Raw genomic sequence first — 26,882 nt, 5'->3', positions numbered from 1 at the left:
GAGATACTATGAGGATTTACTATCAGTTGTTCCACTGTTTAACTGTTTATGTCTTTTATGGTGTAGAAATGTGGTATACAGTTTTGTAATTGCATGGAAATATCACATACATGTTTGTTTTAGATTGTTCGATTAACATAGTTTACAAATTGTGCAAACAGTGAAGCTTGGCATCTCTCATTATTCATATTTACAGGATAATTCTCTGAAATATAAAGTCTTCTCAAAGACCATGGTCAGACTAAATGAGCTGTAAAAATTGTGCCATCAAACTGAGCTGGCTGCAAAGTGATTTTTAAATATTTGACAGTGGTTCTGATCAAGTACCAGAGTTTTAGAAATCACTGCCTGGAAGAAAATACTTTGTGCTTTTAAGCCCCAAGAGTCCTTCTCAATATATTGATTATAAAATGAACAGTGCATCAACTAACCATAAAGTGATTCTGCTAAATACCATAAATTCGGATAATTAAGGATTAGGGCACTCTGTAAAGGACTGAAATGTTATCTGTGGCTGTTTGACAAGATGTTTGGTCATCTTCTTTAGTTACTGAACATGAAAATATCACATACATGATAGGTAGTAAAATTCCACATTGCACATAGGAAACTAAAGCAATTTTTTTGATAAAATACAGATTTGCATGAATAATAATATTAAGGTATAGAAGATACATGGATAGACTTGAGGGGTTAATAAAAACGCTTTTCTTAAAAGAAATGATCCACTTGTCTGTGTCAGGTGGCATACTGGCCTCCTTGTCTGATATGATTAGGATACAACCAGCACAGCCCTAGGCAGATCTAATTTTAGATATAATCTACTTCTTAACCTTCTGAGAACTAATGTAAACATTGCCTACCAGTGGCTAATTACATTACAGTATCTTCTTTACTGAAGTGCAAGGGCAGTGGTACTGAATTAGTATGTAGGAAGAAAAGTTAACAAGATTACTCTGAATAATCAAGGCATAAAGTTCATTTACTTCTTCAGTTTGGGTCTCCATCACCCACTGATTCTAGTGCCTGACTGTGCAGTAAAATTGCCAATTATTTATCAGAAAAATCAAGTGTTAAAATATTTTTATGTGGATTCCAAATTGAACTTTCTACTTTCATAATTGACCTAAAGTTAATTCAAAATCAGCATAAACTAGCTTCTTTAAACCATGCAAAAGGAATAATGATAATCTCTCATTATCATATTTGTAGATATTTAAGGAAATGGTTGCAAAACGAATAGGTTGATTTTAATCAGGATAAGTGTCACAGACAGTAACCTTGTTATGCCTACCAGTCGAATCTAACATTTGTTGCCTTCTGGTTCTGATGTAATAATTGTCCATGCTACTGAAATTAATCATGCTTCTTTTAAGACATATTCCTTGAGTAATTAGTCATTAAAGCCATTCTTTTTTATTATATCATCCCATATACTTTTAAAATATTTAAGATAGCTTTTTTCTCATTTTGTGTTGTAAAGATTTAAAACAAACTGGATTCAATATCATGTGTCAAGTCATATTTCTCAGCACTAAAAGCAATCAGTGTATTTAATAGAAGCCTAAATAAAATTATAAAATGGATTGGACAAAAGAAACTGGAAAGAATGTTGAAGGATAAAATTTAGTGTAGAACATTGTGGCGTGCTGCAAATGGGAAGAAGAGACAATACACGTAATTTTCAGTACCATTGATAATGTATATGCAGGGTTGTTGTTGAAATAAGATGAACGAAGTTGAAATATGCACATATCTTGCTAAACAAGAGGCTAAGAAAATCCAAACAGTGTCATGCAGCAAGAAGTAAAGGCAATGCACAAAGTGTTCCAGAACTGTGCTGAAGGCAGGTAAAAGGAAAGTGTTGCTGAAGGTAAACTAACTTCATAGAAATTGGTAATCACTAATGTCAAGCACTGAAAGTATTGTCAGAGAAGGAGTGCCTTTGGCAGCAGTCTCAAACCTGACCACAGTGGGTGCTCTTTAGTTTCACCAGTCAAAGGATTCCCAGCCTGTCACTTTCATTGAATAACCACTCCCCACTCTGCACTTGTTTCAGGGGTCATAGGCAGTTTTTGAAAACATAGGAAATAGGTCTGGTCTTTTCTTATGTCAAAATTGGTTGAGACAGAATGACCTATTTGAATATATAATTTTTTTTATCCAACACCTGTATGGGTTTTCCTGCTTACCTTGAAACACAACTGAATGAAATCTGCAACGGTATAGAGTCATATCACGATCCTGACCCAGTGTCACTTTTAATGGATTCATCTTCCTACTTGCACTCAAACCCATCTTCTCTTAGACCATAACACCATAAGAAATATGAGTAGGGCGTTTGACTCTTTGAACCTGCTCTGCAATTCTGTAGGATTATCGCTGTGCCAACATTCTTCATGTTCACTTTCCTGCCTTTTCCTTGTAACCCTTGATTCCCCTACTGAACTAACATCTGTTTATCTCAACCTTAAATATACACAAGAACTGTGCCTCCACAGCCCTCTCTGGCAAGGCATTCCATGTCTCAAAAATTCTGAGAGAATAAATTCTTCTTATCTCAGTCTTAAACTGGCACTCCTTTATTCTGAAACTATGCCCACTGGTCCTAGACTCTCCCACGAAGGGGAAACATCCTCTCAGCATTTACCCTATCAAGCCCCTTAAAATCTTATATGTTTCAATGAGATCACCTCTCATTCTTCAACTCAAGTGAATAGTGCCCTAATCTTGTTTAGCCTTTGCTCATTAGACAATCCCTGCGAACTAGGTATCATGCTAATGAACCTTCTTTGATTTAACTCCATTGAAATAATATCCTTACATAAGGGGATGAAAATTGCTCACAGTACTCCAGGTATGGTCTCAATAGCAACATGTACATTTGCAGTAAGACTTCCATACTCTTATACTCTACCCTCCTTGAAATAAAGGTCAACATTCCACTAGACCTGAAAATCTGCTGTACCTGTGTACTAGCTTTCTGTGTTTTGTGCACAAGTACCCCAAAGTCCTTTATGTTGCAGCTTTCTGCAGCTTTTCTCCATTTAAATAATACTTTGTTCTTTTATATTCACTTCCAAAATGGACATCTCCACATTTTCAACAACAAAAACAGAAATTGTTGTAAAAGCTCATCAGGTCTGACCGTATCTGTGGAGAAAAATCAAGGAAATTTGAAGGATTGCTGCACTTTATAAAAGCAAGTAAAGTAACACTAATTGTAAGTGCTATTTATGCAACTTGTTTAAGCAGTAATGGAAGTTTGGTTACAGATAAGCTGAAGTCAGGGGTCTGCGTTTGAATGAAGGTTTAGTCAGCAGCTAGTAGCTGATTGGTCTGTTGGCTAATGACCAGTTGGTGATGACAAAGTCCTCTTGTCTGCCAAAGGCTACGTGATTGGTTCCCAAATAATCAAACAGATTAAGGGTAGGAGCTGTCTCTCTTTCTGTAGTAAAAATCACTTTAAACCTGAAGAAAGCCAATTTATTTTTGTCTCAGCAGTTGCTGTAAGCTATGATTCTTAACTAGTAAGCCAGAGATATTATGTGTGAACCAGCCATTCTGTATCTTCTGAAAATTATCTGGCAAAAGAAAATCAAGTTGCTGCAGGTCCTGACTAGCCAATGGGTCATCTCCATGAACTCTGTGAACAGGGACAATGAACTGCCTTCTCAGTCTTTCCCTCTGCCCATCACATCTATGTTTTCTTTCCTGTCTGTGTTCATCTGTATGTGTGTCTAAGCGGGAGATTGCAAGGGGGTTATAGTTTTAGCAAGTAGAGTTATATGTTATTAGGATCGAGAGTCCCAACATCACACTCTCAACTCTGATCTCCAACATCTGCAGTCCTCACTTTCTCCTTATATGTCAACAGTTCATAATTGCTTGTCCATAGTAAAAATCTTGTTGTTTTTATGAATATTCATTCGTGTTATATATAGAAACCTTGTCAGTGCTTTCTGTCACCCTGGATCTAAAAGACGGGTAAATTGGGAAATTCCACATACTTTTAAAAATACTTAACTTTTGTGATGAAATAAGGAAGAGCAGGATTGACTTCCAGCACAAAACTCCACAAGTTAACTCCATAATCATAAAAATACAATTCAATATTTAAAATACTATTTCACTTTCTTAGTTATTCTTACCTGACAGTCATTTCTGCCTTTTGCTGCGATTGCTATACTAGCTTCAAATCACTCTGAATGGACTAATTAGCTTTCCGGTAAGCACATTGGTATCACACTTTGTTTCAAGTTAATTCCATGTCTCTGTCCCAGTAACTCTTGATTCCCTTACTGATGAACAATCTGTCAATCTCAGTCTCATATACACAGAACAACCTCTATTATTTAAACATCAATTATCCAAATTCCGGATTATCCAAACAAGATCTCAAGGCCCCTATACATGCATTTCAATTGAAGTAGGAAAATTCAATTTCTCACCCATTTACTGCATCATTTTGTAAATTTGAACAGGAATATATGTGCAAGCCCGAGCAGTGTACTCGAACAGCAAGATTCTCTCTCAACATTGACTCGCAAATCATAGTGTCAGCACATGTGAAAATAAACAGGAGGAAAACTTGATTGGAGGAAACACGAGGAAATATTCCCCCCCCCCCAAAAAAAAAATTGATGAGAGGTCGGAAACAGAAGTCAGCGAAAAAATCTTCCCTCTCTCATGTTCCCCTGTATTTTGCGCCTCTCTCTCTCTCTAAGGGCTCGGCAATTGCTGAGGAGGGAGGGACAACACTTCGTTAGTCTGGACGGTGGGACGACACCAAACAGAAAGATACCCGCTGCTGTCGAAGACCGGAATAAAACCAAGGAAAATGTCAGCGAAAAATTTCACAGACTTCAGTCAAACTCTAGCCAACAAGTGATTTTACTTGTAAAATATCTTGAATTTTTAAACAGTATCCAGTGTTTGTACTCATTTTATCGATTGAATGAAATAAAACTCTGTAAACATGCTTTTTTTGCATAATTATATTTAGTGTAGCTTCCTTTGTTTACAATCAGATCAGATATTCGAACAATCAATTATCAGAACAAAATACTCCCCACCCAACTCGATCGGATAATCAAGGTTGTTCTGTACATAATGGTACAACCTCGATAACCCTCTGCATTAAAGACTTCCACAGATTCCCTACTCTCTGAAAGAAGAAATTCTTGCTCACCTGTCTGAAATGGGTGATCCCTTACTCTGATTTACACCCTCATGTCAGCGACACACCCACAAAGGGAAACAACCTCTCTGCACCTGCTGTGTAAAAACCTCTAAAAATCTTTTATGTTTCAATCAGGTTCTTTGTCATTCATCTAAACTCCAACAAGTACAGCTCAAATCCACTCAATCTGTCCTCGTAAGTCCCTCCATGCCTGGGATAAGCTTTGTGAACCTTCTCTGGATTGCCTCCTGGTTGTAATGGGTGTGTTGTGCCTAAGAGCCTGTTTCTGTGCTGTATGACTCCATATCTGTACAAGGTGTTGTTAAGACCATATCTGGAGTACTGTGAGCAGGTTTGGTCCCCTTATTTAAGGAAAGATATCATTTTGTTGGAGGCAGTTAAGAGAAGGTTCACTCAGATGATTTGCAGTAAGGAGGGACTGTCTTATGAGATTGTGAGGCTAAACAGGTTGTGACTCTATTTCTTGGAGTTTAGAATAGTGAAAGGTGATCTCATCGAAATATATAAAATTCTTAAGGGGCTTAACAGGATAAATACTGAGAGGATGTTTCCCCTGTTAGGATAGTCTAGGATCAGAGGGCATTGTCTCAGAATTAAGGGGAGCTAATTTGAAGTTAAGATGAAGAGGAATTTCTTCTCTCAGAGGATTGTATGTCTTTGGAATTCCTTGCCACAGAGAGTTGTGGGAGCACAGTCCTTGTATATCTTTAAGGATGAGACAGATAGATTCTTGATCAGTAATTTGGTCACTCTTATCTTTTTCTCCCCTTGCACTGTGGGTTCCTCATCAGCCCTGAGGAGACATTATTAACTCTGGCACTGAACAGCCAACAACAGCTTTTGGGACTCACATTCATAGCTATAGAGAACAGTATGTGTCCTGCTAATTTTACTGTCCCCTGTCTCTTTGTCACTCCCCTGCCCACCCCATTAATGGCCCCTTGTATCACAGTGCCATAGTCAGTCACTCATTTTCACGCAGTCCCCATTTGCCTCCACAAAGCTTGCAAAACTTTGTTACTGCTATGTAACTATAGAGGCCAGAGCGCCTTGAATGCTATCACTGAATCCCTACACCTGCGTCCCTACTGTCACACCACCTGTTCATGATCATAGACTAAATAAGAATGACCTGATTTGAGGGGGTGTGACCACTCTGGGCAACTTCAGCCTTTCATGATGGGGCACCATGTCTACAGCTCAGACTCTAGCTTCTCAATCTGGATCTGAAGTTACTTGAGCTGCAAGCACTTAGTACAGGTGTATTTGCATCAGACCACCTTGGTCTTCAGCAGCTCCCACATGCTGCATCAGCAACACATCTCCAGTCTTGCCATCACTATCATTTTATTTAATTTATTTAATAATTAGTACCTTTGGGGCTTTACATTTTACTGCAAAGATTATTTTTATACCTGCATTAGTATTATGCTTAATAATACGTTTAAAGAAAAAAATGAGTATAAAAACTGGAAACCTGAACACAAAGAAGAGAAATACTCACCAATCAGCTGCTTTCCCTGTCCTTGTGTTATGAATGTTCACCTGACTCATTGTTGGGAAGAAGGCTTATTCTAGGAGGGATATTTGGGCCTATTACAATTAGAGTTTAAAAGAATAAGACTCAAACCTGGAGACATAGTTTAAACATAAGAGAAACCTTTTCTAACACAAAGATGAGATTTTTTTTTCTTTCAAAGAAGGACTCTCTGTCATCTCTGGAAGTTTCTTCCATGGAAGAAGTCCAGTCTGGATCAATGAATTTATTCAATGTCTTATTAAATAGAGTTTTGATTGACAAGGCAGTCAGTGGTTGGGTGTGGTGTGCAGACAGGAAAGTGGGAATGAATTCACAATCACAAGCAGGTCAATAATCATCTTCTATGGCAAGACAGGCTCAAATTCGTAAGTCCTATCTATCTATCCTAAGCTACCTTGCCCAGTGCATGGCATAAGAAATAATATTGAGGCTATTAGCCTTGGGTTCTTGCTCTTCAGCGTTGAACTTCATTCCTATACTGCCTCTGGAAAACCACCATGTTATTCTTTCTTAGGTTATTGATTGTGATGTGAGTAATGATCTGCAGTTGCTTTTCTTCTCTTTCCAAACATTTCCTCCCATTCCAATGTCTTCTAGACATTGCAAAATAAATATTTGGCCTTTTCGTCTCTCTAAGCAATTCCAGCACAATCAAGTAATCAAACAAGCTCAAGAATGCTGTGCAACAACAACAACCACTTGAATTTATGTAGCACCTTGAGCATACTGAAACACCCTAAGATGATTAAGTACATAAATTTTCATAATGCACATGCCCAAACATTTGAAATGTGTGCCATCTGGGCTCTCTATTGCTATAAATCTTGAATAATATATGCAAAATAAATGCCTTGATCATTTTTAAAAACTCTAATTTAAGTTCACTTCAACATATTGATTCACTCTATCTCTTGCAACTGATGCCAGGTTTAATGCTTTGTTTCTCTCCTTTGTACTTTTTTTCTGAACTTGCCATCCTACTGCAGGCACAAGCCATGCTCTGCCTTCCAGAAAATCTCTGAAAGTGCCAGGTTTCTATGCCTCCCACCTGACCTAGTGCATTTTTTGGAGCGAATGCTAGGAGCATCTACTTTCTTTACTTGTCCGTTAACCTTCAAAGTAGCATTTAATTGAATAATATTTGCAAATCAAGCTTTAAAGGGTCATCAGCAATGCTAGCAACAATTTTCTTAGTCTCCACATCATCATGTTGGCGAGAATTATGTTTCCTGAGGCCCGTCTGGCATCCCCTGAAAACTGTTAGTCTCTATAAGTGAACATAAGTAACATATCACATTCTGTTTTTGAATAGTTTAACCATATTATATCGACTGACAAATCCATAATTCTTAGGGTACAATTTCTTTCCATCCTTTAATAATGACCACATTCTCTTGGGCTAAAAACTGCAAGCGATGAAGTAAAATGAACTAGAAGCCAGGGGAAATATAAAAGATATGCTGGATTAAATAAACATCTTAAAACTTTAATAAGCTGTAAAGGAAAGTGAATGCATGAAATCAGAAGTTCAGACAGTTATCATCAGCACTTGCTGTCTCATGAAGCTGTATCTTGTCTACGATTTGCATATTATCTTCAGGGGAATTCACCCAAAATTGCTCAGAATGACTCCTCTACTGCACCATGAAAGGGCTATTCAGTTCTCTTAATTTGCTGGATTCCCTGGAGTTCAAGGAACAATAGATGGCACCCACATTGCACTGCATGCTCCTATTGTGCAGCTATTGAAACTCCTAAATAAAGAGGATTCCAGTCCTTCACCATTCAAACCATCTGTGACTACGATGAATTCTACATGTAAATGCTAAAATCTGTAGGGACCTTTCATGATGCTCTTGTCATGAGAAACTCCTGCATCTGAGCTCTATTGAGACAAAACAGTGAAATGTCACAATGGCTTCTGAGAGACAAGAGGTACCCCTTGCTTCCATGGTTTCTTGACCCAATTTCAATGCCCAACTCATCAGCAGAACACTGCTACACTAAGGCACATGATCTACCATTCAGGGGACTACAAGAGTTAAGAAGGCAATGTTTTGTTAGCTTGATAGATCAGGAAGGTTACTGCTCTATGTTCTGAAGTGGGTTCTCGTGCATTATATTTGCTTGCTGTGTTCTTCACAGTAGACAAAGCAACAGAAATGTCATGGAAGGGCAGGTGGTTCCGGACCTAGAGGATCTTGGAGCTCAGTGTCAGAAGCATAATTCTTGGTTAAGTCTCTTCAAAGTCAGCTGACAAGACATTCACATGGAGAACATTATCAAAATATTCTTCTTGGCTTAAAGTGGTTTCCCATTGGTATATTTTCTTACTACGTAGACCTAGCATTTCTTCTTACTCCAGTTGTTCTGCGCAAAAATTTCTCTTTTTGAAAAAAACTGAAAGAACTGGTGTTGCTGGAAATCAGAAACAAAGACAGAAATTGTTGGAAAAACTCAACAGGTCTAGCAGCATCTGTGGAGAAAAATCAGAACTAACATTTCAGGTCCAGTGACCCTTCTTCAGATTTGTCTTCTTGACCCCATTGAGATAAGTAATCACTCCCATCAGACCTCATAACTTTTCATGATCTCACTGAACAACATAATCAAATCGAAATACAAGATAATTCATATGTAAGTATTGATGAAATCTGTTTCCTTTCAAATGTTTCCCCTAGGTGCCAAGACATTGTTTTATTTTACCTAACTTTGTGCCATCTACGGGGCAGAAATGGTGAAGCTGTGATTCTACTCATGATAGTTCAGTTTTGTGAAGTATCTACTGAATGCTGTACCTAGTATGTGACACCCTGAATCTCCAATGTGCTCTTTGACTGTGGGACAAGCATGTAATTCATATGCTAGAATCCTGAGCAACAGGATTGGTCAACTATAATTGTTCATATTTATACTGCATTCACATTCTGGATGGAGATTCATCAGTGAAATTGTAGATCTAGTGATTTCCACTTGATTCTGAAAGGTCTAAGAGTTTGTCATTTGCAAGCCAGTTCCAAGGGTCGAAAGTCAAGATTAAAGATGTCATTCATTTCCATCCCAAAGTGTCTGAGGGTCACAGTCTGATGTGGGGAAATTCACTGGTTTTGAACTATTTCTGGAAGATGATGGGAATAGTTCCAGAATGCAGTGAAACTGTTCCATGCTTCATTCACCTCTGCAATTGGAAAAGATTTTCTTAATCTAACTGCATCCAAGGTCAGTGGATTCAAACAAGACCGCGGTTATATTCCTTTTGGATATGTAGAACCATATCACTTTCTGTGGCTGATGGCTATTTTATCGAAATCTTTCTTGTCATAGGAGGGCTCATAAGACTTAACTTAAATCCAATGCATTTTTAGGGATGGCATCTCTACATAGTCTGCTGGGCAGGGGCTGAGTCTTCATTCATTCCTGTTCCTCAGCTTTTAGGGTGTCATCTGATGCCATATTCTCATTTTCCACCCCAACCGTGTTAAAGTGTTTGAGCAGTTGTTACAGACTAATGGTAAACTTGTCATAACAGAATGATAAGCAGGGAATAGCAGTTGAACAAAAGGTCATAACACCAAAAGGAATAGGAACAGAAGTAGGCCATTCAGCTTTCAAACCTGCTCCACCATTTAACAGAATGATGGCTGATCTGACATTCATCAAGTCCACTTTCTTGCCCTATTGATTCTGCCTGTGCTATTAACCTTGGATTCCTCTACTGATCAAGAATATATCTATTTCAGCCTTAAACATACACAAGGGCAGTGCCTCCACAGCTCTCTGCAAAGATGTTCCAAATACTCAGAACCATCTGAGAGAAAAGAATTCCTCTTTAACTCGGTGTTACATTGGCAACCCTTTATTCTTTCCCATGAGGGGACGCATCCTCTCAGCATTTATCATGTTAAGCCTCTTAAGAATCCTCAATGTTTCAAAGAGAACACCTCTCATTCTTAGTGTTATTATCATCACCATCACATTTTTTATTGTCTTTATTTTCATCGACAAAACAGATTATCTTGACAACCGAAGTTACAGGTTTCTAGTATCTAGATTTAGATTACTTACAGTGTGGAAACAAGCCCTTCGGCCCAACAAGTCCACACTAACCCTCCGAAGAGCAACCCACCCAGACCCATTCCCCTACACTTAACCCTGACTAATCCACCTAACACTACAGGCAATTTAGAATGGCCAATTTACCTAATCTGCACATCTTTGGACTGTGGGAGGAAACCGGAGCACCCGGAGGAAACCCATGAAGACACGGGAAGAATGTGCAAACTCCACACAGACAGTTGCCCGAGGCAGGAATTAAACCCGGGTCCCTGGCACTGTGAGGCAACAATGCTAACCACTGAGTCACTGTGCCATGATAAAAGAATTAAGGAGGAAACCTGAGATCTGGCAGTAGTGAGGAGGATGTTAGGGTAACAATGCAATTGGGAAATCTTATCCTAGGGGTTGACATTGAAGGGAATGTGTGTTCTTGAGGAATGACAGCATGGGGGAATGGTAGGGAAAGAAGAATAGTTCATATATTCAGGTCCTACATATACATGTATTTTTAAGTTGCTGTTGTCCTTGTACAATTCTGGAGACATGGGCCCAGATTTTCAGTAAGTGAAGATGATTTAGGAGTCCTATAAAAATAGTGGGCAAGTTCAGATTCTGGGATTCCAGATCCCATTCTTGAGGTTTCTAATTTTCTGGAGTGACTCTCAAGGTAATGGTCTGGTTAGGTTGTGAGACCATGCACTATACTCTCAACTTGGCTAGCTCTTTTGTGGGAATAATCATGTCCAATTTTCATGCTTTACAAAGAGCTGTGCTTCATGATGACAATTATAGTCTACTTTTTTTGTTATTTATTTGTTTACAGGATGTGGACATTGCTGGCTGGGCTAGGACTTATTGTTTGAATTGCCTAGATGGTGTCAAGTCTTTTTAAGTGTTGTTGGAGCAGGACTCATCCAGGCTAATGGAGAGTATTCTGTCACATTTCTGACTTGAACTTTTTAGTTAGTGTAGATATTCCAAAATTTCCAGCCTTCAACCTGGCGTTTTTGTCACAGTGTTTATATAAATGGTCGAATTTTGTTTTTGACCAATGAGAATCCCTAAATATTTGTTAGTGAGGAATTCAGCAATGGTATTGCAATTGAATGGAAAGGCGAGTGGTCAGATTCCATCTTGGTGAAGATGATCATTGCCTGGCATTTGTATGGCATAAATGTTACTTGCTACTTATCAACTGAGGCTAAATGTTTTCCAGGTCTTACTGTATATCATAAAGAGTTGCAAATATGCTGTACTTTGTAAATCATCAGCAAGCATCACTAAACTTATGATGTTAAGATGGAGGGAAGCTCATTGGTGAAGCAGTCAAAGCTGGTTTGGTTCTAGGACACTACCCTGAGAAATTCGAGAAATGATATCGTGGGATTGAGTTGATTGACTTCCAACAAACACAACTATCCTCTTTTGCCCTTGAGAAGATTCTATCTTTTGAAGAGTTTTTTTCATTTTCCCAGTGGTTTCAGTTTTATCTGGGCTACTGATACCACAGTCAGTCGTTACCTTGATTATCAAGGTCAGTTAATCTCTTCTATGCTCAGAAGCCCCATTCTTTTGTCTGTGTTTGAGGCTATAATTTAAGTTCAAAGGATTCTCCTATGCTCCCACACCAGGCTATAAGGACTATATGCACAAAATGGGATATTTTCCTGATGTTTTTAATACTTAATGGGATTTAACATCACTAACTAGCATTTATTACCCAACTCAAACTGCATTTGAACTGCGTTACATTCTAGGACATCTCAGAGGGCAGTAGCATCTGGACTCACCTATAGGGCAGATCGGGTAAGGCTGGCAGATTTCAGACTAATGAATCAGACAGGTTTTGATAACAGTTGTTGGTAGTTTCATGGACACCATCATTGATACATACCTTTTGTAATCCAGATGTTTTAACTGAAATCAAATTCTACCTGCTGCCATGGATGGATTCTTCAGAATATTAGTCTGTTCCTCTGGATTGCTCGTCTAGTGACATTTCCACTATGCCACCATCTCCCATTCATTTACTCCCACTACCAGACTTGAGGATGAAAATTCAGGCTAGGGACTTGCACTCTGTTGTTTTGATTTTGCCTTTATTTCTTACTGCATTCCTTTAGCACTAATGTGCTAAACTCACCATCATTTAACAGTGGGTATATTTATGTATTTAATTGTCCACTATCATTCACAACTGGATGTGGCAGGACTGCAGAGCTTAGATCTGATCTGTTGGTTATGCAATCACCTAGTCCTGTTTATTACATTCTGCTTCCACTGTTCAGCATGCAAGTAGTGCTGTGCCACAGCTTCACCAGCTTGATAGCTTATTTTTAGGTATGCCTGCTAATGGTCCTGACATACACTTCTACACTTTATCTAACCAGGGCTATCTCCAGTCTTGATGGTGATGGTGGAATGGATATTATTCTGGGCAATGAGGTTACAGATTGTGATTAAATATAATTTTGCTGCTGTTGACAGCCCACCGTTCCTCATGGATTCCTAGTTTTGACTTGCTAGTATTGCTTGAAGTCTGCCCCATTTAGCATTGTAGTAGTGCTACAAAACATGATGGGTGCTATCTTGTGTGCTGATCATTCCTACTGATATTGTCATGGACAGATACATCTGTGAAAGCTAGATCACTGAGCAATTATTCAGCGATTATCTGAAGTTCTATCAAATGGTATTAACTAATTAAACAATAGATTCAATAAAATACTTACATTTCCTCTGTACCATTTTAAATAACTGCCCCAATATATTGGTACTCTAAAATGCTTCAAATTCACCACTTGTCATTTAATTAATGCTTTCGGATTTACAGCTCTCATGTCCTACTGCACGCTCTGGCTTTCTCCCCTGCATCACTCCCCTTTTGTAAAACAACAGAATAATACTTCCTCCAATAATATTTCCTTCATCCCTCATGTATACAGATGTGAACTCAATTTCACCATGAACTATGAGACATCTATGAAGGACTGATAAGTAGATTTCTAGCCTATGTTTTCCAGCAGCATGACCCATTCAATTATTTTATTGCAGATAGCCTCCTAATTTGGTGTCTTTGGACTCAAAGTATCCAATGCAAAACCTCTTGATTAGGGAGCCAGCAGATCCGTTGCTTTAGCATTGCCAGCAAAAGAGCTTGGCCCTGCTTAAACAGATAGGAACCTCAGGGGCACTTTAAAATGGAGGGATCCTCAGGCAGATATTTAAAATTTAAATATCAGTGGGCCAAAAATGGTATATCTCATTGGATAGCAGGAAAACCACTATGCCTTTGCTATTGTAATCTTGAAACAGTCTTTCCTGCTTTTGGCATCCTAACCCTCAACATGGTGACTGGCTACTCTGCCATCAACAAAATGTAACAGCCCCACAAAATGGCCTTTACTAGGCCATTTAAGTATACAAATACAGTGTTGATCTCATTTGAGTAAGCTGCTGATCCACCTCATATGGCACTTTAGGAAACCTTCAGGCATTTGCCCCAGCGTAACTCCTAAGTATTTACTGGCCCTTGCCAATTCCGACCTGCCTTTGTACCTGCCATCCTGGAGTCACAAAATTCTGCTCCATATATTGATAGACTGGCACTCCTTATTTTTTGTTTTGCCGATCTTTCCTATATTTGTTAAATGTCCATCCATAGAAAATAAGAGCAGGAGTCAGCCATTCAACCCCTCATTCATTATGTTCATGGTTCATCATTGAGCTCAACATCCTGCCTGCACCTTATATCCCTTGATCCCATGAGCCACAAGAGCTATATCTGCCTCCTTTTTCAAAATGCTTAATGTTTTGGCCTCAACCACTTTCTGTGGTGTGTTTGAGCCAGGTCTCCATTTTCCACTCTGCCATTATCCCAATTGGCTTCGTATGTGTGTAGTTCAGCAACCCAATTTTAATGCTTTGGAAGTATGTATAAAAGCATTCGAAGCTTACATTTGTCAACCTATTATTTCCCCTCTCTGACTTCTTTTTTAGGTTAATTAGGTTAATTTCTATTGCAATTCTCTGTGCATCATTTATCACCTCTCTATTGCTGCTTCTGTGTGCCCCTCTCTCTGCAAAATTCTTTTAAATTGTCCTGCAGAGATCTAGTTAACCTCCCTGTGAAGCTATATCAGGGAGGTTGTTGACGCTCAAGTTCAATAAGATTTGTGCCTCTGATGACTTTCATCGTAAGGTTTTCAAGGAATTGGCTCAAACAATTGACAGTTCCTTTGCATCCCCTCTGGCCCTTGCATCAAGTAGGTTTATTGAAATTTTTATTATTTCTTTTTGTGTTTCCCCATGGGATAGTCCACAATATGTACGTCAAGACATCTGAAAAGTTGTCCCGTGTGATTTATCCCAACAGAACAATACAGATGCCAGTCCCTTACCAGCAGAGTAGATGTCTTTGATCCAAAGAGTAAAAAAAAGCATATAATGTAGATTAATCGTTGTTTGTTAATTAACAAGATGTGAACATGTAAATGAGGTTAAAAGCATAAAATATCAAAATGATAGACATATTATAATAGTTATATTGTGCAAGTTTCATAAATCTTCATGTTTATAAGTGACTGATTTAAATTGGTTATTTTCTCATTAATATAGTTTGCATTTTAATTTGAGTACATTTAGCATATTTCATATATCTTTCATCCTGAGAGACAATTATTTGGCTTTCGTGATCAACTCAGTATCTAATGTGGCTCGGGTGCCCCACTCTAACCTGCAGTCTCTCCGTTTTCTGCAGATGAAGACTGTGGATTGAGAAAGTGCATATTCACTGTTCTCCTTTTACTTTTCTTTGTGTCTTTGATGCCCTTGCAAGCAATGAACCTCTATTGTCATGGCTGGCAGTAGCTGTGTCCCAATTGTCTATATTAATATCCACAACCATCATATCTAGCTTGCAGGTGTCTCAGTAGAGCAGGGCATCCAGCAGGACACAGTAGACCCTTCAGTGCACAGAAAGTCTTTGGCTATTCATCAGTGAAAGTAGTTGTGCAAATGCAGCCTTCATTTGCTTAGCAATGAGCGTATGCTGATTGAGTCAGCACAATCCAGGACCTCTTAGATGATAACTTTGATTTGCAAGAATATGTAAGAACATAGGGACAAGGAACAGGAGGAGGAAGTTCAGCCCTTGACCATTTAATACAATCATGGCTGATCTCATCTCAGTCTCCACTCCCTTTTCTTGTACACTCTCCATAACCCTTTAACACAATAATAACTAAAACATCTGTCTGTCTTCTCCTTAAATTTACTGATTAGCCCAGTATCCACTGCACTCTGAAGTAGTGAATTCCACAGACTAATGATCCTTTGAGAGACATAAGTTCTTCTCATCCGTTTTAAATGTGCAGCACATTATCCTAAAAATATGTTCTCTCATTCCAGATCATCCCACATGAGAAAACATTGTCTCCACGTCTACGTTATCAGTCTTTTGTAGCATTTTATATACTTCAAATACATCTCTTATTTTTCTAAATTCTAGGCCTAAATTGCTCAATCTCCCTTTGTAAGATGAACCCTTTCATTTCTAGAATCAATCTCGTGGAGCTTTTCTGAACCTCCTCTAAAGCAACCACATCCTTCCTCAAGTAACGGGACCAAAACTGTTTGCAGTACTCCTGGCATGGTCTCACTTCCTGAAGAAGGGCTTATGCCTGAAACGTCGATTCTCCTGCTCCTCAGATGCTGCCTGACCTGCTGCGCTTTTCCAGCAACACATTTTTCAGCTATGGTCTCACTAATGCCTTGTACAGTTGTAGCAACCCTCCCCTACTTTTATAGACTATTCCTTCAGCAATAAATCCTAAAATTCAATTGCCTTTCTTATTACATTTTGTACCTGCTTACTAGTTTTCTGCGATTCATGCACAAGGGCACCCAGATTCCTCTGCACCGAAGCACTCTGAAGTCTGTCTGCATTTAGATAATCAATTGCCTTTCTATCGTCTAACCAAAATGGATAACTTTACACTCATTTCTTGTTAAACTTCATTTACCAAATTTTGGCCCATTTGTCTAACCTATTGATATACATTTATAAATTTCTTATTTCTTCATTGCAACATACGTTTGCACCTATTTAATGTCATCTTCAAACTTGACTATTGTACTTTCTATCCCCATATCCAAGTTATTAATACAGATTGTAAATAGTTCTGGGTCTGAGGACCAAATCCTGTAGCACTCCACTTGTTACATCTTGCCAACCAGAAAAAAAATCCATTTATCCTGACTGTCTGCTTTCTGTTGGATAGCCAATCCTCTATCCAAGCTAATAAACTATCTCTAATCCCATGTGATGTTATCTTGTGTACAGCATTTTATCAAATGTGTTCTGGAAGTCCAGATATATGACATCAACAGAATATACATTATCCACATTGCTTGTTATATCGTTGAAGAACCCTAGCAAAATAGTCAAGCATGATTTATCCTAATAGTTATTGTCTTAACTCTTGATTCACTTAATGAAAAGAAATCTGTCTGTCTCACCCTTGAATTTTTCACCACAGAACCATAGAAGGCTATTGAGGCTAAGGAATTAATTATGTTTAAGGCTGAGATAGACATATTTCTAATCAGTAAGGGAATCAAAGGTTACAGGGCAAATGCAGGAAAGTAGAGGTGAGGTCTGTCAGCTATGCAGGAAGAGATATAATGGGCAGAATGATCTATTTCTGCTCCTACCGCTCATGGTCTTCAACTTACCTAACAACCCAGCCTCTACACCCCTCTTTGGTAAAGAATTCTAAAATTCACTACCATCTGAGAGAAAAAGTACCTCCTCATAGAATCATTGCAATGTACAACACGGAAACAGACCTTTTGGTCCAACTCATCCATGCTGACCAGATATCCCAACCTAATCTAGTGCCAGTTGCCAGCACTTGGCCCATAGCCCTCTCAACCCTTCCTATTCATATACCCATCCAGGTGCCTTTTAAATGTTGTAATTGTCTCTGCTTTAAATCTCTCTTATTTGGAGATTATGCTGTGTGATCCTAGGTTCTCCCACAAGGGAAACAGCCTGTCCACAGCTACACTGTCAAGCACTCTAAGAATCTTCCAATAAGGTCATCTTTCATCCTTCTGAGCACTACAAGCCCAACATATTTCAGCTCTCCTCATAAAAACATCACCAGAATCAATAAAGAGAACTTTCCTTGGACTGCCTCTGATGCATGTATATCTTTCCTTGGATAACGCAACCAAAGCCATTTACAATGTTCCAGCTGTAGTCTGAGAGATACCTTATATACTGTAGTTTATAAAATCCTCCCTATCGTTATACACCATTCCCTTTGAAATAAAGGTAAGCTCTTTCATTTGTCTTCCTGATGACTCATTAAATTTGGATGTTAGTTTTTTTGTGAGGAACTTTCTACGCTCCTTCTCCATTTAAATTATATTCAACTCTTCTATTTTTCCTGAAAAAGTGCATAACTTCACATTTTCACTCATCTGCCAAATATTTTGCCCACTTATTTTACCTGTGTATAACACTCTGTAGACTTCTTGTGTCATGCTCGCTACTTGCCTTCCCAGTTATTTTTCTGTCATCAATTTTGGTGACAGTACATTCTCTTCCATCATCCAAGTCACTAATGTATATTGTAAATAATTGTAGCCCCAGTGTTGATCCCTGTGATTCTACACTAGTTGCAGGTTTTTATTTTATTCACAAGATGTGCGCATTACTGACCAGGCGAGCATATATTGCCATCCTGAAAACAGTTCCTTTACCCCAAATCTCTGTCTTCTATTCATTAACCAGTCCTCTAGATACTTTCTAATAAACTTATTCAGAGGTATTACTACCCATCTCTGGAGCATATGAAATTTGAACCTGGGCATCCTAGCTCAGAGGTGAGGACACTACCACTGCACCACAAAAACACTTCAAACCAAGCCTCTATCCAATCATCAATCCTCTATTCTCAATACCATGGGTGCTAATCTCATTAAGTAGCCTTATGTTCAGTACCGTATTGAATGCATTTTAGAAATCAATTATTGAAATAATAAGAATACAAGCACAGGCAAGACTAGAGACAGTAATTAAAATTTAATCTGTAAAATAATTAATTAGTTAGAAAAGCTGTAAGGATTGTAGGTCAGGTGAAATGAGGTGGCTGGAAAATATAGGAGTTCTTAGTCTTCATTTTGCTCTAAGACAAACAAATCTGCAGTAAGTGACTGTACTCCAAACACTGTTACACATTAGTTAGTTGCAGGAAGGAATCACACTTATTACGATCAACTCTCCATCTAAGCTTCTGGGAAGCTCCACACAAACTAATGAACATACAAAGTATAGCTTTTGCTTTTGGAAGCATTTTGTTTCTACACATGAATCAAGAAAAAGTAGAGAGAATGTTGGTCACGCTAGGGTCATCTGATTTGGTTCATAGTCAGGGACATGGGGCAAGGAAATGCAGATGAGACAGATATTGTGATTTAGAGTTCGAAATGGGGGAGCCTCAACCCTTGGAATTTCCCAATATATTTGTGGTTCTTGCAGGATATTTGGACAAAAGGGGTGCACCCCTGCAAAATGGATGTGCAAGCTAACCATGACATCATGGTACAGCAAGGCATTCATGGTTGGAGGGTAAATAGAAATATCAAGTTATCCATTTTGATAGGAAAAACAGAGATAGGAAAAAATTATTAAACAATGAGAGATTTAGAGATGTTGATGTTCGAAGGAACCTGGGTGTCCTTGTTCGTAGCATAGAAAATGATTGCAGGAGTAAGGCAATAGGCTATTTGAACTTGCTCCACCGTTCAATACAATCATGGCTGATTATCTAACTCAGGATCTTGTTTTCGCTTTGTCCCCGTACCCTTTGATCCTTTTGGCCAGAAAAACCATATCTAACTTCTTCTTGAAAACTGTCAATATTTTGGACTCAACCGCTTTTTGTGACAGATAATTCCACAGGTTTACCACTCTCTAAGTCTCTAAAAGCTGATGTGGAGATGCAGAAAGCAGTTAGGAAGGCAAATAGTGTGTTGACCTTAATCGCAAGCGGATTTAGGCACAGGAGCAATAAAATCTTATTATAGTAGTAGGGTGTGTAGTTTTGGTTACTTACCTAGAAGCTTTCTCTGGTGACTAAGCTTTCTTGGTGACAATGATTTCACTGGAGTACAGTTCAAGATTGTATTCAGTTTATCCAGTTATCTGTTAATTTTTTCAGTGTTGATGATCACTCCATTTGTTTTCAGTGGAGCAGCTCTCTTTACTGATGGACCTTTGATCCTTTCGTACAATCCCCTCACATCTCCTGTGTCAGAGGAGATTAAAATATTCAGGCAATGTTATAGACATTTTTAATCAACCGTTTAGACAAGTATGGCAATGTCCGGACCAGTTAGGATTTGAACCTAACCTTCTGGCCTAGTGGTAGAAACGCCACCACTCCACCACAACAACCCTCCAAGTAAGTTATAAGCTGTAGTAGTTAATGCAGCACTATAACTCTTTCCTTTAAGCAGTGCTTAGTACTCTCGTCGTCTTCCCACCCACATTTATCTTATAGTTAATGAGAGCACACTTGTTAAGTTCAGTAACAGGATCCATCACAGCAATGATTTGTTTGAACGAGTCAGCATGTTTCCGTTCTTATCTATAATGTATTAGTGCTATAATATTATGAATGTCTCAAATAGTAATCGATGGAAATGCTGGAGAATGTTTGTTCAATGGCATCAAATAACTATTGGTTCTTATCTGAGTAGGCAGTACAGCTGATTTGGTCAGAAGACAATCATTGTATTTTGAATGAAAGAGCTTCAGCGGTTGCATTCTGACCTTGGTGCACGCCAGGAAATTATTTGAGTCTCAATCAGCGACATGGTTACTGTATATTTTGAGAAAGTCATTTCTGCTTGATAATTATATCTTGCTAGCTTCACTTCCCTAACCTTGGATATCCTAAGGATATCTTGTGGCCAAAATTAAATATAAGTTGCAGAAAAATCATTGTATCAACAATACTCAACTCATGTTTAGATCAGAGTGGTGCTGGAAAAGCACAGCAGGTCAGGCAGCATCCGAGGAGCGGGAAAATCGAAGCAAGCCTTGACAGATTTTAAATGTCAGGGTATACTCTCTTGATCTCCTCGTTTGAGTCCAGTGGAATACAGACACTATTTGACTCTGGCTTGATTGCAGGAACTGCTGCAAAGTGACGTATTTAGGAACGAGCCTATCTTTGGACTCCACTCCAGATGTTTTTATTAGGATTTAACTAATTTTTTCTTTCATCTTTCCCAAAGTATTAACAAAAAAGAGCTTTTATTTCCCCAAAGCTGAAAGTTTAGCTCAATAGACACAGTGTATGTCCACATTCTAAAACTCTGCACATTTCTGAGGCCAAACCGCCCCCTGAATTCCTCTGAAGATTTGGTCTCAGGGCAAAGCAGCGGAGATATCAATAGGAGTGATTATATACTGACAGGGAGAGCATTTGACTTTCCTTTTCACTTTGTTTATAAGCAAGACTATAGGCTGAAACAAATATTTTCTAATAAAAAAAAGGTGAGAAGTGCACTGACTTGCTTTAGCCATGCACAACACACCACATTAACCTCCTGAAGGCGGAATTAACTGCCATTGCATCTGCGAATTTACCTTCAAAAGTAGCAATAATTAATCTTATAAATTATGCAGACATCTACTTTACAATTACTTTCTAAATTATTCTACAAATCAAATAGTAAATAGCAGTTTAGATGAATATCCAGCAACTCATTACAGAATTGGTTTTTATTCCCTCATGGGGTATGAACATTGTTGGCACCATTTGCCCATCTATACTTAACTTTGAGAAGTTCTATTAAATAGATATTACTGAAACTGAAACACCTTCAAAAGTTCATCTTTCCTCTCCGTAGACTTCAACCTCTGCTCCACCAGTTGATGCTAGACAAAATCATCCCTGGGGTCCTTGCAACGTGCTACTTTTCTGCTGTCACCAGCACTTCCACGTTCACCGCCTCTGAGTCGGAGACGGTCGCACTGTACAGGTCCCACACATCTCCGACGCTGGAAACTGACTGACAGGTCTTGGACCTCTCAGCTTATTATGATTCAGCTTTTCCTGTAGTGAAACAAAAGGAGAGATTCAGTATGATGGAAGCGGCAATAAATGAGTAAGAGAAGTATCTCCATTGAGTAAGTAGGAAGCACAAAGGGCAGGAGGGTTGTGGGATAATGAGGTAAGTGAGCCATAGAACAGGCATGATACATGCAATACATGAACCATCATAAAATATGTTTGCTGTGGCAGAATTCATAGTGATTTTGGCCAAGTGAGTGTGAGGTGCAGAGAGACAATGGTTGCACATATCCCGGAAGAGTACAGAAAATCTTTGAACTTCTTTCTACGTGGTTGGGCATTCATTTTCAGACCCAAGGCGCTGACCAGAACTGCAGTCTTTGTCCAGTCTGTCTCTGGGGGATTACCATGATAGCTGGAAATGTGTTGCTGGAAAAGCGCAGCAGGTCAGGCAGCATCCAGGGAACAGGAGAATCGACGTTTCGGGCATAAGCCCTTCTTCAGGCTTATGCCCGAAACGTCGATTCTCCTGTTCCCTGGATGCTGCCTGACCTGCTGCGCTTTTCCAGCAACACATTTCCAGCCCTGATCTCCAGCATCTGCAGACCTCACTTTCTCCTCAAGAATTACCATGATAGCCCACTGAGCAAAGGACTGTCCTGCTCTACAATGCACCCTCCACCCAGACATCCAGGACCCTGTCCGTGAAGAAGCCTGCTAGCTGTCTTTCTTGCAGGCCATGTTTTAAGTTTTAATGGTAAAGCACCACTGTGTGAGTGTCAGTTCCTAGCTTGTACTGTTTGAAATTGTGTGCAGCTGAGCTTTAAACATGGTGCTGTTGGTGTGTACTCCAGAAGGTCTTGCGAGTGACAAGCACTTCCTCCTGCCCAACCACAAAATTCCCAAGAAAGGCTCTCAGCAGCCATGTTACATAATTAATGAGGTGAAGAATGAAAATTTATGAGAGAAGTTGTTCTGGGCTATGATGGAATAAATACCATGAAACACCCTCAACAAAACACTCCAACATAAATGGAAAAATTCAACCCAATGTAATGAATGTGTGGAAAGGATAAGTGGCAAAAATTGCTTACAAAGTGGACAATGGAATTTCTTTATGGTTTATTTTTAAATTGCATCTTACAGTACATATGATATACAGGATAGATAAGACCCAAAGTTACTTGGACAATACTTCGACTGAGAAGGACCAGAGCAGAAAGAAATACCATCAGCTCCAAGTCGCATACCATTTGATGTATTCCTTTATTATAATTGCCAAGTATCCTGGAATTCCATACTAAGCATGAAGATTGGAGTAACTCTAGTTCTCAGAGCATTTAAGGATGAGCAATAAATGCAACCTTGCTAGTATCAGTCAAATTCCAAGAATAGTGAACAAATGAGGTATAAACTTGTTCACTCCAAAACATTTTCTCATCGAATTCTGACTTCCAACATGTTCAACATTTTGCTTCTTATTTATATTCTTATACTTCATGAATGTGCATTCAATGTTTTTCTTTTAATGTAACATTACTCTTTTGGCTACAAAGTTAGTGGTTCACATAATGTAATTAACATAGTAGTCAAGTAATTTATACCATGCGATTTTATCTCTCATTTTTAGTGAATAATTAGGCCTATTAGAATTTCTTTACATACTTATGAAATACTATTTGAATGCTGTTTTGTTGCTCAAACAGTGAAGTCAATGAGTATACGAGTACTGCATCTGATCAATATTTTTAATAAATTTGTGGAGTGAAGCTGGACAGTTTTGGTTAATAGATCACACATGTATTGATTTCCATGAAAATGTTTGTAAGATATTGTAATAATTAAAAAGTCAGAGAGCATTGGTTTGGACTTGGGAGGGGGAGTAGAAAAATTGGTTATTGACTGAGCTGCTGGAGGTGAGTGAACCTTGGGGGCTTTGCAATAAACTTGTTACACTTAGTCATTATAAAATAATGCCTTAGTCCATACCCATAACAATTTGTCAATAACCTATTAAAACAATGCAAATTTTGACCAGAAAGAATATATGTGGAAATTTAAGAAATAATGTTAGCACAACTAAACAAAGCTGAAGAGCAGAAATAGTCTATTTGTGCAATACAAAAGGTATGCATCTTCAAAGTTCATTTTCAATGTTATGAACACCTTTTCCCTTCTTCATTTTCATTACACTTATCTTAGTGCTTATGTAGGTTTTGGTTTTCTAAAATATCAGTTTTGCACCCTAACCTAAATTTTGGTATTGTTTGTGTATATTTATGTTTATTCATGATCTAGATTGATGTTGAATATCATTTAGCTGTGCTGGTGAAGGAGAGTGCCCAATGTGCATGGTCATTCTCTCTTTTTTGTGACTATTAGCTTTACTGTATGCCTGTTGTAATTTACTTGGCATCCAGACACCATATAAATCATACCATATTAACCTTCAAACTAGTATGCCATAAGTTTATTAACAAGACCTCCATGCATTATACTTTAGTGAGTATTTCTTTGAAAAATACAGTAAGCAGTTAAAAATTAGGAAATGATTTTGAATAGTAATCTAACATTCAGAGCAGCAAGAAATTACGCATGAAGACATGCTGAATAAGCATTTTAGGACATCCAGCCTCATGAAACCATTAGACAAAATTCAGAAAAATAAAATCAGAGAATATTGTTTGTTTCATTGCTTAACAAGTTGTAATCTCTTAAACTGGATGGCAATCAACTTTTTTTTTTCCTGCTCTGCTGTGCGCTTTAGCTGCCTGTTCATTTTTTTAATCTCATTTCCCTAATACACAAATTTTATCCTTTAGACTTATTGGTTCTTTGTGCCATTTAGCTTATTCTAGTTTCCAATTTCTATTTGCTTTCTGATTTAATTTAATCACTGCTTCAGATTTTAGCTTTGTCATCCTCTTTAAGTTACTAATGCTGTGTTCCTTTATTTTTCAGTTTTTCTAACTCAATCACAAAATTGCTATTAGCTGAAGGCGTTGTACTGCTGATAATTCAGGAAAACGCAACTACAAAATTAGGAGCACCAGTAGAATACTTTTCAGTTCCTGGTCAAACTTTTTTATATGTCAGCCATATTAAAAAAAGCTCCTGGGTGCGAAATGTGTTTTATTAAACTTCTAAATGTTAGCTGTCCAATTGCAAGTCCAAACAGCAACTTGCACTTAAGTAGCACCTTTCTCCTGGTTTCTTAGAAGAGTTGAGAAGCTGGACCATGAAAAAAAGAGAAAAAAATTACATGGATTGATTAAATTAGTTACTATGATGGAGTTTAAAGAGAGTGTTAAAAAGAAGGGAAGAATGTATGGGATAATTTCACAATGGCAAGTGGCTGAAAACACATCTATCAATTCCAAATGAAGTTATTAGGTATAATGAAGAGAGGAGATTTATATAAGTGGCTGGAGCTAGAGAATGGCAACTATAGAGGATGCTTCAGGTTGGAGGAGATGTGAAGAATAAAAGCCATGGAAATTTTAAAATATAAAGATGAAAACCTAATTTGAGATATTTGAAGATTTTTGGTAAGAATTAAATGGTGAACTTGATTTGTAGAATTATTTTTATTCTTTTGTGGGATGTAGGCATGCTGACTCAGCCGACATTTAGATCCCATCCTTCATTGTTCAACCATAATTAGGAGTCATTCCCATTGCTGTGGGTCCTGAGTCACATGTAGGCCAGACCAGTATGGATGACAGATATAAATTAATGAATAAATTAATGAGCCAGATAGTTTTCTTATAATAATTAGAGTCATACAACATGAAACAGACCAGTCCATGTCGATCATAATCACAGTCCTTGTCGATCATAATCACAAACTAAACTAGTCCCACCCGCCTGCGCTTGGCCCATTATACTTCCAAACATTTCCTATTCATGTACTTAACTAAATATCTTTTAGATGTTGTAACTGCACCTGCATTTACCACTTCCTCTGGAAATTCATTCCACATATCAACCACTCTGTAAAAAAAATTGCCCCTCATGTCTTTTTTAAAATCTTTCTCCTCTCACCTTAAAAATATGCCTCCAGTCTAAAATTCCCCAACCTACAGAAAACACATCTGCTATTCAACTTATCTACACTCCTCATGATTTTATAAACCTCTATAAGGTCACCTCTCAGCCTCCCATGATCCAGTGAAAAAAAATTGACTGTGGTTATATGGCCACTATTTGTCTTTAATTCAAATTTCACCATCCACCATGGTGGGATTTGGACCCATCACCCGAGAACATGGAATGGGGATCAGGATTACTAATTCAGTAGGTGGCACAGTGGCATGCACTGCTGCCTTACAGCACTAGGGACCTGGGTTCAATCCCAGCCTTGGGTGACTGTCTTGTAGAGCTTTCATGTTCTCCCTGTGTCTGTGTGGGTTTCCTCCCACAATCCGAAGATGTGCAGGTTAGGTGAATTGGCCATGCTAAACTGCTCATGGTGTCTGGGGATGTGTGAGGTAGGTGCATTGGTCAGGGGTAAATGTAAAGTGATAGGATAGGGGAGTGGGTCTGGGTGGGTTACTCTTTGGAGGATCGGTGTGGACTTCTTGGGCCTAAGAGCCTGTTTCCACATTGTAGGGATTCTATGATATTCCCATTATGGCACTGCCTTCCCTTAAATTAAGTATGGCCAGCATATGTTTAGTTCACCTGTATAGCAGAAGCTAGGTGGTTAAGCAGGAGACAATTGTAATAATCCAGCATGAAATTGAAAAAGGCATTAATGAGAACATCCGCTGCAATGGTTTTGAAATAGGAAACAAAGTAGATCCTGCTGTGGAGAAAGGTGAATACAAGTTTTGTGAGGATATCGGGTAAAAAGTTCAAATAGTATTAATGGGATCATTCAGTCTGATGGAGTGTCCAGAGAAAGGTTGGAATCAGTAACAGAAATCAATATTTGTGGTCAGGTCAAAGGTGATAGCTTTGGTCTTTCCAGTGTTTAGCTGGAGAAAAT

General features: G+C 38.4%; 1 protein-coding gene across 7 annotated transcripts in view; it reads left to right on the top strand.

Annotated features, from left to right (window-relative positions):
- fam172a (family with sequence similarity 172 member A) overlaps window positions 1-26,882 on the top strand; it is a 562,233-nt gene that overhangs the window by 430,608 nt on the left and 104,743 nt on the right. Inside the window, exon 11 of one of the 7 annotated variants that reach the window (XM_043709348.1) lies at window positions 4,728-4,895. The exons of the other annotated variants lie outside the window; for them this stretch is intronic. Coding sequence (XP_043565283.1) covers window positions 4,728-4,744 — 17 coding nt within the window. The 3' untranslated portion in view covers window positions 4,745-4,895. Of the gene's footprint in view, window positions 1-4,727; window positions 4,896-26,882 lie in introns of those variants that run through there. 7 annotated transcript variants of the gene reach the window in all.

Source organism: Chiloscyllium plagiosum, chromosome 2 (genome assembly GCF_004010195.1).
Source record: "Chiloscyllium plagiosum isolate BGI_BamShark_2017 chromosome 2, ASM401019v2, whole genome shotgun sequence".
In the NCBI taxonomy this organism is placed as follows: Eukaryota; Metazoa; Chordata; class Chondrichthyes; order Orectolobiformes; family Hemiscylliidae; genus Chiloscyllium; species Chiloscyllium plagiosum.
This window is presented reverse-complemented; position numbering and strand designations above follow the sequence as displayed.